This window comes from Chrysemys picta, chromosome 12 (genome assembly GCF_011386835.1).
Source record: "Chrysemys picta bellii isolate R12L10 chromosome 12, ASM1138683v2, whole genome shotgun sequence".
NCBI classification, from domain to species: Eukaryota; Metazoa; Chordata; order Testudines; family Emydidae; genus Chrysemys; species Chrysemys picta.
In genome coordinates this window covers 31,827,697-31,843,818 of record NC_088802.1, presented here as the reverse complement: position 1 = coordinate 31,843,818, position 16,122 = coordinate 31,827,697, and the positions used below count along the sequence as shown (strand labels likewise).

The 16,122-nt window shown below is 43.7% G+C and overlaps 1 protein-coding gene across 23 annotated transcripts in view; it reads right to left on the bottom strand.

Annotated features, from left to right (window-relative positions):
- Window positions 1–16,122, bottom strand: part of MAP2K4 (mitogen-activated protein kinase kinase 4) — a 169,574-nt gene that overhangs the window by 129,044 nt on the left and 24,408 nt on the right. For 9 of the 23 annotated variants that reach the window (XM_065562689.1, XM_005305120.4, XM_042841249.2 and 6 more), the window contains one exon: window positions 4,995–5,027. The exons of 12 other annotated variants lie outside the window; for them this stretch is intronic. Coding sequence is in view for 7 of the 11 variants with exons in the window: in XM_005305120.4 (XP_005305177.1) it covers window positions 4,995–5,027 (33 nt within the window). In the remaining 4 variants the exon portion in view is untranslated. Of the gene's footprint in view, window positions 1–4,994; window positions 5,028–6,984; window positions 7,125–16,122 lie in introns of those variants that run through there. 2 more of the 23 variants (XM_065562686.1, XM_065562692.1) reach the window with 2 other exon arrangements.

Genomic DNA, 16,122 nt, shown 5'->3' with positions numbered 1-16,122 from the left:
TAAAAGGTCTTTTGACCACTTTACTGGTTGTTGAAGGCAGACAATGTTTTTCATTTTGGCTTTCCACACACACATACTTATCAGCAAACAGTGGTTAATGGAAAATGTGTGTAAAAGAACCAGACTGGGGGACACAGGCCCCACCCCTTCTGATCGTTTCAACACAGCAAAAGAGCAAACAGATATCAACTTTAGGGCTTCTGAAGGTGTGTGGTTGTGCACTCAGCCTCAACTGGACCCTGCTGCTTGGTATTCAGAGGATTTTAATATTTTGGATATCATCTTTGGAGAAAAATGCAAAGGGAAATGGAAACAGGCTATCTTTCTCTGGGGAAATAGCAGTTTTATGCTCAGTCTTGCTTTCAGTTACTTCCTGGAGCTGTGCCTGAATGCACAAGACAGAAGCTGCTGGCACAAGCTGCTGGGAAAGGAAAGTTGGATTTATTTTTTTTGGAGATCAGGAAGTTGCAGCTTTCCCCCTCGTCAAGTAATATTAGTAGTAAGACTGGTTAGCACAATGGTGTCTAACACACAGCTCGGCAGAAAACCACTATCTCATCTGCCTCAGTCAGCAATCTACAGTTTAAACAAAGCACCAAAGTAGGCAGAGCTGCAATTCTAAAGGGTGCAGCACACACACTGAATTTAACAAACAGATCCTGTGAAAGGATTGTGGGGAATTTAAGATCAAATATTGCCAATTTCTGTGAGTATACAACAGTAATTCAGGTGTCTGCTTCACAGATTCAAAAGGGAGAATCTGCAAACAAACTCAGATTGCACAACTTTTGCCCAGCATGGAATATCAATACCCATTTGCTTCAGCTTTCCACCCTCAAGCATGCAAAACTGAGAGAACATCTGCAAATAAACAGTCCAATTTGTGTTTCTTTGGCAGAAAAACAGATCTGCGGTATAAATTGTTGCTCATCTGCAAGGAGGCCAAGGAGAAGGGGAAGCTGAGCTGCGTGCTATTTAGGACTAACAAACTAGAATGCTGTAATACAATTGTAAATTCAATTAGCTTATCTCTTATTTAATTCTTATATTGTATTCATAAAAATATAGGGTCAGATTTTCAAAAATACTCAGAACCCAACAGCTCTTCTAATGCTCCATGGGAGCTGCTGGGTGTGGAGCACTACTGAAAAATTTGTGCACAAGCCAAATAGTCTTTGAGCAGGTTATCACAGAACAACTGAAATGTTTTCACACAATCTCAATTCTAAAAGGACATGACATTTCTGCTAAATATGCACACAAAAAATTCAGCTAATACTTCTGCCAACATTCTTCTAAACCCAATTTTGATGAGAAAATACATATGGAAACTATTTTAATGATAAGTTTAAGTGAGCAAAATTGCCACCCTTTAAAAATCAGCCTTTATAATGGGAAGCACTCAGTTCAGTAGTCTGCCATTTTTACTACACACTAAGCTTCTTTTCTGTTGAAAGCTTGTTTTGTGATGACTAGCAAATTCTGTTGGTCAAAAAGTTCCCTTGATATTTTAACTACTCACCTACTTCACTTATTAAAATACTCACCTCACAAGCCCAAACTCCTTTCAGCACAAAATACCCCTCAGATGATGAGCAATGATTTGTCAGAAGTACGTAAACACTGCAGATATTTACCCTTTAAGTATTTCTAAGCATCTTCTCTCTGAGGGCCCGCTGTGCTAACAAGTAAAACTTCTGTCTCAACAAAATACATTAGAGGTTTTCCTCCCCCATTCTCAACCTCTGAACAATTTTTTCCCCCATTCTAGCATACAGATTTCCAAGGTGGAGAGGGCTGTGTACAACAATTTATTTAGAAGTCTATAGTGTGGCAGGATTTAGACTCTTCAAACACTTCCCTCTGAAGACAGTTGAGCCTTTCATATTTTGTCACCCTATTGGAACAATTAGGAACTGAATTATGTAAGCCAATTGAATTCATTTCAGGAATGGACACTAGCAGTAAACTTAATATAAATATTTTAAATTACCTAAGATCAAAATCACTTTCAATTTTCCAAGGACTGATCAAGATCAAGGAAGCAGGTAAACCCATTTGTTGGCCTTGCTCTTTTTGCCAGGTGTGACAAACTTCCAAGGAATTTTTACATGTGAAGTTTTCAATTCAAAATTATTTTTGCCAACATTTCCTGTATTGAAACAGGTGAGTGTGCAGGAACACAAACACTTACATGGATAGTTACTCATTAGTAAAATGTTCTGAATACAGATCAGTTATTTTTAATCCACTTCTATTATTTTCCACCTGCATTTAAAGATGAACTAAGGTGCTTTGATAAACGAGCAAGAGGTTTGAGTTCAGCCCCTGTGAAATGCCTCTGTCTTTGCTGCTAGGTCCTGATCCTGCAAAATCTTTAAATGTGAAGGCAGATCCGCTGACTTTAATGGGGCTACTCACATGCTTAACATTATGTACATGTGTAAGTGTTTCCACAACTGGAACACTACCTTGTAAATGCAGCAACTCTAAACAACTCACAACAGACACCTCTACATCCTCCATCTCAACAATATACTAGGGAGACTGTCTCCATCATCCAAGGTGAGTGCACATCATGGCCAAGACGATTGTACTAAAATCACATTTCAACCTTCAGCTTTCAGCCAAAGTACAGACCTCAAAACATACAGTAACATGACTTTAGATAAAACTCTCATTTCTTCTGGAGTCCCCACTGGCTGACCTAGCACTGTGTTCCTGGGGTGTTTGGCATACACAGTACATAGGTCATTGACAGAAATACAGTCCAAATGATTTTTTTCCAAGCTCCTAGATGATAGATGCATTTTATCCCACTGGATTGTCAAAGATATCGCCCTCTTACTCATTGGTTTACGCTATGCTTAGCATATTCCTACCTTAGAAGCTCTCAGCTCCTGCAGGGGACACAATGACAACTTCCTTCTTTGAGGTCCTCTCATCAGTTCACTGATGGGAGATCTTTGTCTGCATGCTTGTGCTTCCTGTGAAATTTTGGAATGACCCTTACTCTGCATACAAACCATTCTGCTGGCAGAGCCCATACTTTTGTTTCATTTCATTATCAGGGACCTGTGTTCTGTTTAAGAGATCAGCTGCTTATTCCCTTCGCAAAGCCAGACTCCTCTGACACAGCAGGACCGTGTCTAGTGGAAAAGATTATGTCCCCATGAACATTCTGGTTGCAGGTGGGGAATAAGAAGTTGGAGCAAATGGACTGAAAAAAGATCCTGGTTTTATGCAACAGTCCCTAATGGAGAAATAAATAAATAAATAAATAGATTCAAACTCTGCAGAGGTATTTCTGGTCAGAAAGTTTTCAGTGTCCATGGTACAGAAGAGGATCTGTAAGAGGCTGACACAAGATTAAGGACAGCGTCCTGAGCAAATATTAAGGCAACCTTTCTTAAAATGTCAAGTTTGATGTCAGAACTTAGTGTGCCAGCTTTTCTCAGAAACAAATTCCCTGTGTAACAAACTCTTTCATCTGTGGTCCAGTAACACCCATTTATCACCACAGTAAACTAACTATACATTATGGGGGATTTGTTTGCTTGTTTGGTTTTTAAGAAAACATTTTTTGATCTGAGCAGCAATCAGCTAGGCATTCACTAGGAAGACCGAGTACTTGGGAGTTTTACATAAGTTTTGTGTAAAGTTTTTATTTTATAAAATGGATTTGAAAATACTGCTTTCCAGAGGAACTTTAGTATTTGCCACACTCTAGGACAAACCATATTGTTAAAGGACATGTATTGTTCTCCAGTTCAGTCCCACTGGCACAGTGGTGACACAAGTTGGCCTGCTATGCACTGAACCTTTGTAAGTGTACCTCTTGTAAGTTTTCCAAACAGAAACGCAGTGGTCTGCAAATAGCAGTTAACAGAAATATAAACCCTGTCATCCCACAATGCAGGATATTCTCATTAGAGCATCTCAAAATAAATTAGTTTATATTCATTTTTCTAGCGAGCATGTACATTGGATATCAGTCTTTAAATTCCAAGACACCAATTATTGAATATTAGCAATTAACTCTAGATATCTGAATTCAGTTAAACTAAATATGCATATTCATCAAATGCAAATAAAAATTAAAAATATATATTTAAAATGCAGAATGAGATGCAGAGTGGATTTTTACTGAACTACAGAACATTTACCAAATAGAGGTGCCATCAAAACTATGTTTTGGTCTCCAATAAAACTCCACTAACTCATGACAGGCAATTGTGAAGGGTACTGTGATTTGAGTGACATAGCAATGCAAAGTATGAAAAGCCATGAGAGAAACAATAAAAAAATTAATCCTAAAGAGCTTCCATTAGTCATCAAAAATTGCTTTGCAATGATTGATTTTAGTCTCACCTTCCAAAAGTCTAGGCTCAATTGAAATAGCCAGCCAAGTTTAGGAAGTTATCTACATTACTCCCTTCCTCCCACAGAGGTGCACAGATAGCAACAATGATCCAAATCAATATCAATGTGACCAATACCTACAGAAGGAACTTTTTAGGTGCTCAGACCAAATATGTTGCACTGTTTCACTTAATTCATTTTTCTTAATATAAAGTTACATAAGAAGCAAAAAGTGTTCTTTAAGGAACACTTCTAGTTTAATAAAGCAGCTGCAATTCAAAAAGTCAAATCCCACCTGATTCATACTCCACTGGAGTTTGGCAGTGTGTGAAACTCCAGTGAATAATAGAACTATCTGTGTACCTCTAGTTCATTATTCACTTGTTACAGACATGTAAGTGTAAAAGGCATGTAAAACTTTTACAACCAATGGCCTAATAGAAAACCATTTGCGTTTTTTGTTTGTTTGTTTGTTTTTTTACTTTTTAAGCAATATGAAAAATGGAAGCTCAATCAATGTATAATTGCCATGGTTGGTTAGTTGGAACAACAGTGGATACATTCCCAGAACCAAGACTGATATAAAAAAATAAAAATAAAGGTAGCATAATACTATAAAATTTGTAGCTTACTTTGTGCCTTTTCACAGAAGTTTATCTGAAAGCCTAAAGCAAAAAAGATAAGTTCTAGTTCATTCACTGGAAGTCACAGAATTGCATAACTATTAAAAGTCACATGTTTCAATTATCATTATTAGAGTCTAAAAATTCTGAATAAAACTGGTTTCATGGGCAAAGTGTTATCCTGAGAAACTAACAAGTGCAGTCATCTCAATCTCCTTCATTTACATCCCATGCATTTTCAACAGCTCTGTGTTGTCCAAAACGCCAAGAAAGAAATCAATCAATGGCCAGATCAGGTCAAGAGGGAATCAGCTTATGAGAGTGTTAGTTTCATTGTCATGTTAATAAAAATAAAACAGTCATAACTCCTTGGATACCTTTGCAAATCAATTCAAACAATTTTGCTAATATAAGTCTTCTGCAGTAGCAAGTCACATTCTTGATGATTAAGACATTAAGGAGGATACTGTGTCCCAATGAAGCCAAAGATGTTAATTAATTTCTGACTGAGGTAAGTGACATTTGAAAATATTTCATCAAGTCAAACAGTATTTTACTTAGCATTTCCCAACAAGCAACATTCAGTTTGTTAACATCTGTGCAACAATGGAGGACCAGGTCTGTTAAAACCTGCACTAATAAAAATATCAGACTAAATCAAATAAGTTTTCTCAGCTGAAATAAGGGAAATTAACAGTATATACTCATTCATAAGACGAATTTTTTTAGTAAAAAAGGGAAGCACCAGAAAAGGGGGTCGGCTTATGAACGGGTATAGAGAGGGAGCGGTGGGACACAGCCTCTCCCCCCAACAGAGGGAGCAAGGAGAGGCAGCACAGGCAGAAGGGAAGAGGCGGGGCCAGAGTCTTGCAGCTTCTGGCCACACTGCTCTTCCCCCAGCCTCGGAAGCAGGTGCAGCTCCGGGGCTGGCAGGCTGCAGCCGTGCCGCTCGGCCCCACCCCCAGAGCAAGCTGTGGCCACGCCTCCAGAACATGCTGTGGCTGTGCTGCCCAGCCCAGCCTGCTGGAAAATGCTGCGGCCGCGCCACCCCGTCTGGCCCACTGGAGCAGGCTGCAGCTGCGCTGCCCAGCCTGCCGGAGCAGCTCCAGCCAGGTCAGAGACATCCTCCCCTGGCCCTCCCCAGATAAGGTGGGAAGGGATGAGATGGGGAGAGGGTGGGGGTCCCGGGCTAGGGGTGGGGTCATGTGGGGGGGTGGTCACAGAGGTTACTGCCCTGACTCCCAGCTTCTCCCCCCCAAAAAATTTCCCCACCAGTTGCTGTCCCGGCCCATCAGGGTAAGCCACTGGCACGCCGAGTCACTTTGTTTACTTGGTTTACCTCTGTGCCTGCGGATGCTCCAGGTAAACAAACCATCTCGGTCCGCCAGCGGCTTATCTGATGGCCCGGGAGCCAATGTTTGCTGACCCCTGAATTATAGGGTCGGCTTATGAACAGGTTATAAAAATTTTCCATTTTTACTTATCCATCTGGGGGGAGGGGGTCAGCTTATAAACGAACCAGCTTATGATCGAGTATATCCGGTACATTCAATTTCTCCTTTAAGAGGCGGACAGTGCTCCTCCTGGTTTTGATTATGTAAAAGTGATTTACATGGCTAACCTACCCATCATTTGTGAGACTAAGGATTTATATTCTATTTCTGATTTTCAAGATACTTCTTTATGCAGGCAGTTGCAGTCTTTCCTCTCCCTCCACTCTCACTCTCACCCCCACCCCCAACAACTAGGCTTCAACCAGGAATAATTCTTCTAAGTCCTAGTGATCTGTTCAGTTCCTTTGGGGTATAAATGGAAAGAACTTGAGAACTGATGTTACTCCAGTTCACTCTCACTGAACAAAACATCCAACTTATGCAGTGTTCATAAAGAAAAATCTGGAAATTAAATATGTTAGGTCTATTCACATTATACAATCATCAGCAGTACTGCCCATCTTCACTGTAGTAAACATCTGATTTGTAGCATTAATTTCTCACACCTCCAGTGTTGCCAACACACAATTTTATTGAGTCTTGCAATATTTGGCGCTTTTCTGATAGCCCCAGCTTCCAGAGCCCTGTGAGTAAGTAATAATCTCAGATTCTTTTTTTCCCTAGTCCTCATGATTGCAGAGAAAATCTGGAAAACATGAACCCTAAAAGGTTTCAAAATTTAGAAGACAAATAAAAAGGACTGAATAGTTATACTTTAAAATCTCATTATTTTGGGTGGTGGGGAGGACTGACTCGTAATTTTTGAATGCTTGGGGTTGACAATGCTGCGTCACATTCCTCAGATAAGAAACCTAAATCCCTAATATAGAATGTACAGTCACGTTCATTATGCAGTAAATAAACTACTTACCCCAAAAAGTTTGTTAAACACTAAACAATCAACTGTACTACAGTGTTAAAAAGCTGAGCACATGGAATTATCAGTCCACTACTTGCAAATTAAATTTCACACTAAGTAGCTAAAATCTCCAGGATAAGCTGATGTTGTGCTTGCCCTTTATTCCAATTCTCTGAAAGATACAGTAGCAGCTAAAATTATTCTACAGGTGCAAGTTCTAAAAGAAATCATGCTAACAATACTGACACAAACTTAATAGGCTATCATTAATGTTGCAATCAGGATACACACTGTAGAAATCAAAAGAAAAAAGTCTCATGCATTCCTGGAAATTTACACATCATCTACAACGCTGTCAATAACACACTCCAGCACTCCACAGAGATTTGACTTCCATCTCCAGCAGATACTGAAAACAATACATACACCCCAACTTCATCAAACTCGCACTCGGGAAAAATTCAACAGCAACTTAGAATCATAGAAGATTAGGGTTGGAAGAGACCTCAGGGGGTCATCTAGTCCAACCCCTGCTCAAAGCAGGACCAACACCAACTAAATCATCCCAGCCAGGGTTTTTGTCAAGCGGGGCCTTAAAAACCTCTAAGGATTGAGATTCTACCACTTCCTTAGGTAACTCATTCCAGTGCTTCACCACACTCCTAGTGAAATAGTTTTTCCTAATATCCAACCTAGATCTCCCCCACTGCAACTTGAGACCATTGCTCCTTGTTCTGTCATCTGAGAACAGCCTAGCTCCATCCTCTTTGGAATCCCCCTTCAGGTAGTTGAAGGCTGCTATCAAATCCCCCCCTCACTCTTATTTTCTGCAGACTAAATAAGACCAGTTCCCTCAGCCTCTCCTCATAAGTCACGTGCCCCAGCCCCCATTTTTGTTGCCCTCCGCTGTCCAATTTGTCCACATCCTTTCTGTAGTGAGGGGCCCAAAACTGGATGCAATACTCCAGATGTGGCCTCCCCAGTGCCAAATAGAGGAGAATAATCACTTCCCGCAATCTGCTGGCAATGCTCCTACTAATGCAGCCCAATATGCCGTTAGCCTTCTTGGCAACAAGGGCACACTGTTGACTCATATCCAGCTTCTCATCTACTGTAATCCCCAGGACCTTCAACAAATAAAAGGCAGAATGACCTTCCAAATGAATGGACTGTGCAACAGGCAGATGTGATGATCTATTTATATTAAAAAGCATGAGGTCACTATGGTATTTGGTGCAGAAGAGTTTTCTTTGGTCAGCCAGTATACCCTGAAGCCAGGTAATCAAGCTCCTGAAATAACCCAATTCTCTCTTCTTTACCAATTCCAATTATTTTGTTAAAGCATCTCAGCTTCCAGCCTCTTCAAGTTCTCAATGAACTGGCTGTGCAGGAGCATTTCAGTACTGGGCTTAGTCATCTTCACCTGTTCCACCCACTAATACTGCAGGTCTCCATTTACTCTCTATTCCAAGGCAGGTCAGCTCCTGCTCACTTTATGTGGCCTGTGCCAGGGTTCTTTTCCTTGAGGAACATGTATCTTCCACCTCCCAAAGACACTCCACCATCTTAATCTGTCAGTTTGCTAAATTGTACAATGATTTCAGCCCAGAGCCTGAAGCATCCCTCTCTTCAGATCTCTCCAGTCCATTACTCTGTGGGTCTGCTGGGTAGTAATAGGAGCTTCTGCAATCTCTGACAAACCCGCCCTGCACACCACTTCTGTATCTATGGTGCAATGCTGTGTCCATGGGTGGCTTATAAACAGCAAAGATCAAATCTGGATTGGGAACCCTGGATCTAACAGTAGGAGCAGCTTAGAGACCCAGTTCTGCTAGGCAAGACTGTAGCAAGCTTATCAGCCTCCGTATCTCACCAAGGGTACGTCTACACTTACCTCCGGGTCCGGCGGCAGGCAATCGATGTTCTGGGATCGATCCCGGAAGTGCTCGCCGTCGACGCAGGTACTCCAACTCGGCGAGGAGTACGCGGCATCGACGGGGGAGCCTCCCTGCCGCGTCTGGACCCGCGGTAAGTTCGGACTAAGGTACTTCGAATTCAGCTACGTTATTAACGTAGCTGAATTTGCGTACCTTAGTCCGAAGTGGGGGGTTAGTGTGGACCAGGCCCAAGACACCACACGAGAGGAACAGAGCGCCACACAAACAGCTGTGGATTACACAGGACACCTGTTCCTTTGTTGGTCTGCCAGTTTCTCTCAATGAAATATCGTAAGAGAGCACAACTTGTCCACTAACGACTCTGCATTGACCCCCCCTACCTGACAACTGCTTATTTCTGGGCTCACGGCCTTATCTCAAATCTCCCTGGGTTCTTCAATTCTCTGCTCACACATCTGCTGAGCTCCAGCCTGCATTCTGTGCAGCTGGGTTTCGTCTCTCCATTGTTGCTGTCTGCTGCCAGGACATTCAAAGGTGTAGCTTTCCCAGCCAGTCTCAAGAGCTTGCAGGCTTCAGCTTCCAGGTTCTATTTCATCTCCATTATCTGCTGTTCCTTTCTCCACCCCAGATATTCTTCCTAACCTTGCGCCTCTGAATCTCTTTAAGCCCTTGATCTTTATACATTTTATATATTTATTGAGCTGCTCTAGCTCCACCTTCTAGTCCAAAGCTTCTGCCCCAGCTCTGGTTTGGGAGAGGGCTTTCCCCTTCCTCTCCCAAGCTTCTGTACCAACATGTCACACTCAAAGAAGTTCTTCTCCAGGGCTAGCATCTACTCAACTCCTCCTGCCTTTCTTCCTGATTGCTGGGGATCTAATTCCACTGCCAAGCCTTCTCTGCTCTGTCTGTGGCCAAATCGGTCTATGAGACATACAATCCTGCCATGCAGCCTTGTCACTGGAGTTTCGCCTTTCCAGGTGAGCCACCTGCTGTCAGAAGGCAGACATAAATTTCCCCAAGTGCCTCTTTTCCTTCATATCATTGCTCTCCAAAATGGTTATTTTCATCCACTGCTTTTTGCATGTTTTTTCCTGCATCCTGTTTAAGCTGTAACCCCAGATCCGCAGTCTTTTGCTAACTTAATCAGCTTGCTCTCTGACTGGTTCAGACCTCTGAGTTACTACCTAACCCACTACACCACTCAGTCACTTCATCCATCCTCTCTCGCACTGTCACTCTTGGTGTATCTCCCTTGTTAATCTTGGACCTAGGTCCCTACTTCATTCTGCTTGTCCCTTTTATCCTGAAAAAGCACGTTCACCTAATTGGCCACTTTGCATGATCTTTCTCCGAAGGTTTGCTTGCACACATTTAGCTTGGTTCCAATGCTGTCATCTCCTCCACAGTCTGGAAATGCTTCTGTTTCAGTTCCTGGGTCTGGGTCTCCTGAGTCTTTGCCTCAGTGCCCAGTCCCTTCACATAAGCCTGCATTTTCCAGAGCTGTTTGATACTCTGCCCTCCAGATCCTTTAAGTTCAGTTTCAGCTTTTTTTCTTGCACTCACAGACACTGAAAACTGAGCACCTCTTTAACTCCCTTTCCAACCATGTCGTTTCAGGCTCCTGAGCCTGCCATGGTTCTGCTCATCACTTATACAAGACCTCAAGCTCTCAAAATCCCAGGCTGAGTGTGAAGCCAAGGTATCTCCCTTAATTAGCTGAGACTCTAAGCACTGCTGCCATTTGCCCAGTTTGGACGCTCCACCCTCAAGATTGTCTCAGTTTTGTTCACTCCTGGGGACCCAGGCTTTTCCCTTTGCCACTGTCCCTCTTCCCAAGGAGGAAAGTTCTCAGTAGAGCCACACCTTTTAGCATGTGCTGCCTTCCTACAGTCAAGAAAAACAGCATAGGGACTTGCTCTTCCTTGACCTGTCTCTATCTTTGCAAGAGACCAGGCCCCCCTCCAAGATCCCTGTCATACACAGGGCCTCTCCAGAGACCTGCTTGGGCTTTGACACCTTCTGGGCCCCTCCCCACCCCCTGGAAGCATGGGACGGGCTTCAGCAACAGATTCTGCAGTGCCTTGTAGGGTCTATATCTCTAACCCCAAATGCTTCACTTGGGTTCTGCTAAGTGTCATAGACCCTTCCTGAGATAACAGACTCTAGTACTAACCCCAAATCCAGCTCCCCATCTCTGTTAACCCCTGGTTCAGGCCCCCACTGAGTCTCTCCTGCTATGGGTTCTCTGAACAGTGTATGGCAAGCCTCAGTTTACCAGTCTTCATAAAAGCACAATCACTCAGCCCTAGTGGGACTCCCACCTGGTTGCTCGGAAAGTGAATGTTACCCTGGGCCCCTTGACTGTCACTGCCCATTACTGATCCAACCATTGTACCAAGGTGGGGTGGGTCTGCTTCTGGTGCTCAAGCTGATATTGTAGTGGTAAGTGCCAGATATCTATGCCTAGCTTTAGGAGTGCAGCGTAGCATTCTGGGTAAAGGCAGGATACCAAAGCACATATATGTGGATCAATCAATCTGAAAGGCAGTGTCACAGAATGGCTAAAGTTCAGTTCTATTCCCCACTGCAACTAACATGGCCTATATAACTTCTCCATTATTTTATTTGCAAAGGATAGAGTGCAGTAGATTATAATTGACAGTTATCTAGTGCTGAGGTCTTTCATTATAGAAATACGTACAAATCAAAACTAAAGTCAGTAAAGGCAGGTCTTGAATTCAAGGTATCCTGGTTCCTAGCTCAGAGAACTTTTCCCTATATTACTGGAATACTGTGCAGATGAGTCTGTCTCTGTCAGCTACTAGCTGTGTTGTAGAAGCTAGCAATGGAAACACTGTCATTCTATGCAGACAGCACTGTCATCTGAATTGCTATAGGGATGACTAGTTTAGACAGTACTTAATGCCTCAGCTTTAAGATGACATATTGCAAAAAGAGCAACTTGTCAAACTGAAGAAAAAACAAGAGAGAGAAGAGGTATCACCTTCTAAGTGGTATCTATTTAGCACAAGGGAGGGCAAACTACGGCCCATGGGCTGGATGCAGCCTGTCAGGGCTTTCAATACAGCCCATGGGATTGCCAGCCCTGTGGCGCAGCAGGGCTGAGACAGGCTCCGTGCCTGCCCTGGCCCCACACTGCTCCCAGAAGTGGCCGGCACCACATCCCTGCGGCCCCTGAAGGGGGGCGGGGCAGAGGGCTCCCTGCGCTGCCCTCGCCTGCAGGCACCACCCCCCGCAGCTCACATTGGCCAGGAATGGAGAACCACGGCCAATGGGAGCTTCGGGGGTGGTACACGCAGACGAGGGCAGTGCGCAGCCCCACCAGGAGCCACTGCCGGACATGCTGGCCACTTCCGGGAGTGACGCAGGTCCAGGGCAAGCAGGGAGCCTGCCTTAGCCCCGCTGTGCACCACTGCCACCCTGGAGCCGCTCGAGGTAAGCAGCGCTCGAGGTAAGCGGCGCCGGGCCAGAGCCCACATCCCGAACTCCTCTTGGACCCCAACCCCTTGTCCTGAGCCCCCTCCCGCACTCCACATCCCCTCCTGCACCCCAACCCCCTGTCCTGAGCCCCTTCCCGCACTCCACACACCCTGCCCTGAGCCCCCAACCCCCTGCCCTGAGCCCCCTCCTGAACCCTGCACTCCCTCCCGCACCTCAACCCACTGCCACAGCCCTACATTCATAGCCCTGCATACAATTTCCCCACCCAGATGTGGCCCTTGCGCCAAAAAGTTTGCCCACCCTGACTTAGCAGATGCAGAGTAATGTGTGAAGTAAAAATCGAATCCCATGAGTTTATACTTTTCCCCAAAAAGGATCCAAAGAAAGGTGAAACACCAAATATTTTTTAAAAGCAGGTGTCTTTTTCTATGTTAATCAACCCAATCAGCAAACCAACCTGAATAATTCAAATACTACCTAATTTCTATTTTTCTGCTGCATATCTAATATTTCTACACATTAAAGTCACAAAAACTCTATCACAATCTTGACTACCCTTTACAGTGCTTAGTTACATGTACTCTTACACTGCTGTTCAGGTGCTTAAACACTTAGATCAACCTTAGCATGCAGCACAAACACACTCAGAAGGCACACAATAGAAGGGATTTAGAATCACAGGCCTCATCACCTGCACAAGCCTGCTCACATTGCTATACTCATTACTTGGGTTTTGAATGAATGCTGAGCACAAACGCTTCACATCCTCACCATCTTTACTGAAAGGAATGTTATACTGCAATAATGGAACAGGTGTTAGGGCCTAGAGATGGGTAACTTGGTGCTACAGTATTACTATTTCTCAGGAATTTACCAATACCCAAGATAGTAAATCAGAGGACTGGGAGATATCAGACACACAGGTTCCATTCCTAGATCTGACACTGACTTCCTGTCAAGGCTGTGATGGGTCACTTCATATCTCAGAGCCTCAGTTTCCCCATCTGAAAAATGGGAAATCGTATTTGTCTACCTCAGAAGAAGTATTGCTAGGCTAAATTAATTGTTTGTAAAGACCCCAGAGATCTTCAGACAGAAGCAGCTTTAGAAGTACAAAGCATTATTGTTGTTATTATTATTTACCTAACCAAACACAGAAGAGGATTGGCACAGGCCAGCCAGGAAATCAGCCTCTTACCCAATCCCTTTGCACAGGAAGACAGCTGTAATTGTGATATATTTTCAGGATCACTGTGAAAGAGGTTGAGAAAACCATGTAAGAGGGACTGCAAAAGTATTGGGCTGGACAACCCCAGGATTTATCATGGTTAAAAACACTAAAGGAGTTAAATGATTCAAGACATTGACAATACCAAGCCTCTCACACTTAGGTCACTTGTTTGACTCCAGGTCAGGTGTGACTAAGATCTTGTCAATACTAAAGAAATGTACCTTGCCCAGAAACATTTGCTCTCCCTCAATCAACTGAAAAGCACCTCCTGGGTTTATTTTTGTGGGACAGGGCAGGAGGCACTAAGGTACATTCCAAACAGTCTGAATTATCAGCATTAAGGAACAAGTGACCCCAAATCTTTTCCCCAGTTTGTACAGAGCTGCCTGCACAAACCTTTCAAACAGTCCTTGCAACCTGGGGAAAGAAGGTTGAGAAAGAGGAGCAGAGCTGCCAATTCCACCAGACATCTGAGCTGGCAAACGACCTACAATTCACTGGCTTAGCATCCCCTCCCTGACTCTCCCCACAAAATCAGGCCTGGTCTACACTACAGACCTATATCAGTATAATTACATCACTCAGGGGTGTGAAAAATCCACACCCCACAGTGACATAGTTCTACTGACCTAACCTCCCATGTAGACAGCACCTATGTTGACAGGAGAGCGTCTCCTGTCAACATACATACCACCTCTCGGGGAGGTGGATTAACTCTGCTGATAGGGGAACTCTCACCTATCAGCGTAAGCGCATCTTCACTTAAGTACCACAAACTATTGCAAACCTGATCTGTTGTACAAGAGGGAAAACTGAGGTACACCACCTCATGAATTTCATAAATGACCAGTGAGTGGGGTAATTCACTAGCCTGACTATAGAACAAAATAAGTACAGCCTGGAGGTAACTCTTCTATTTTTCCTGCAATCAGCAAGGAGATTTGTAAAAGGAAGTGGTAGTATTATTAAGCAATAATCTGTCCCCACCAAGGGGGTGGAAATTGTTTCTTTTGTTTTTCAGACAGTCTACAAGCAAGCTGGCGCCAGTGGAAGAATAACCCAGAATACCATGGATCTATGTTTTGTGGTGTTTGTCTTGTTGCTAGCATTGTTATGTTTCAATGAACAGAAAACCTTATGATGTGGGTGGGGGATGGCTTCAAAAGGCTAACCTGGGGGGGAGATGTGTATGGGAATGCAAAATGCTCAACTAGGAGGCCAGCACCTGTGTAATAGCTACTGTGGAACCTGGAAATGGAACACCAACTAAGGTGGTCCCCGGACAAGCCCTATGGGAATAATGAGAAGGGGAGGAGCTTGCTGAGAATCAATGGAGGGGTGTATGAAATGGTGTAAATCCAGAAAAGATGTTTGGATGTGCCCCTCCCTGAGGACCATAGAGGAGCACACCCAATGGTCTATGGCAAGGGGTGGACAATTGGGTGTACTGTGTATGAGGTGTTTTGCGGAAAATGTACATATTACTAGGGGGCACAATTACACCAGCCCATAACCAAACAATCTACACACTGTTATCTGGGCTTTGTTGCACAAATGGATCTGGGAATCTTATTGCTTAAATAATTGAACCAGGGCATACTGCCTGATTCCATACCAAGTGGTTAAGTTGGTTTGGACAATAACCCATTTCTCTATGGACATTCAGTGGACTTACGATATGGACAAAAACACGTAAAACCTGCAGGGGCAGCTTGTTGCAACTGTCAGCAACTGGACACATTAAAATCTTGACTCTGTCGAAGGAAGAGAGGCAGTGTTTTGGTGGTGGCTCGGATGTTGGACCATACTGCAGTGGTCAGGACTCTTAGTGTTCCTGTGGATTATTATAGTGGCTGGTGTATTGTTAAGTATACATATGGAGATAACCTATAAGTAATGTAGTAAGCCCCCCATAGTGTAGTAGACAACCCAGACCCAACCTTCTTGGGCCCACTATAATGGGAAGTCTGGATATATATAATTGGAATAGGTGTGGTATGTCCATACGAGAGAAGGTGCAGGGCACTGTACTACACAAGGGGCAGTGGGACAAATGGAATATCGACACCTTTCACCTTGATGCCTGGCCCTATCAGGAAATGTGTCACCATATGTCCTATGCTTTTCCAGGGATACCTGGACAGGAGGATCCCAAAAAAGAAAGAAAAAAAAAGGGGGGTGAGTGTTAGGCTAT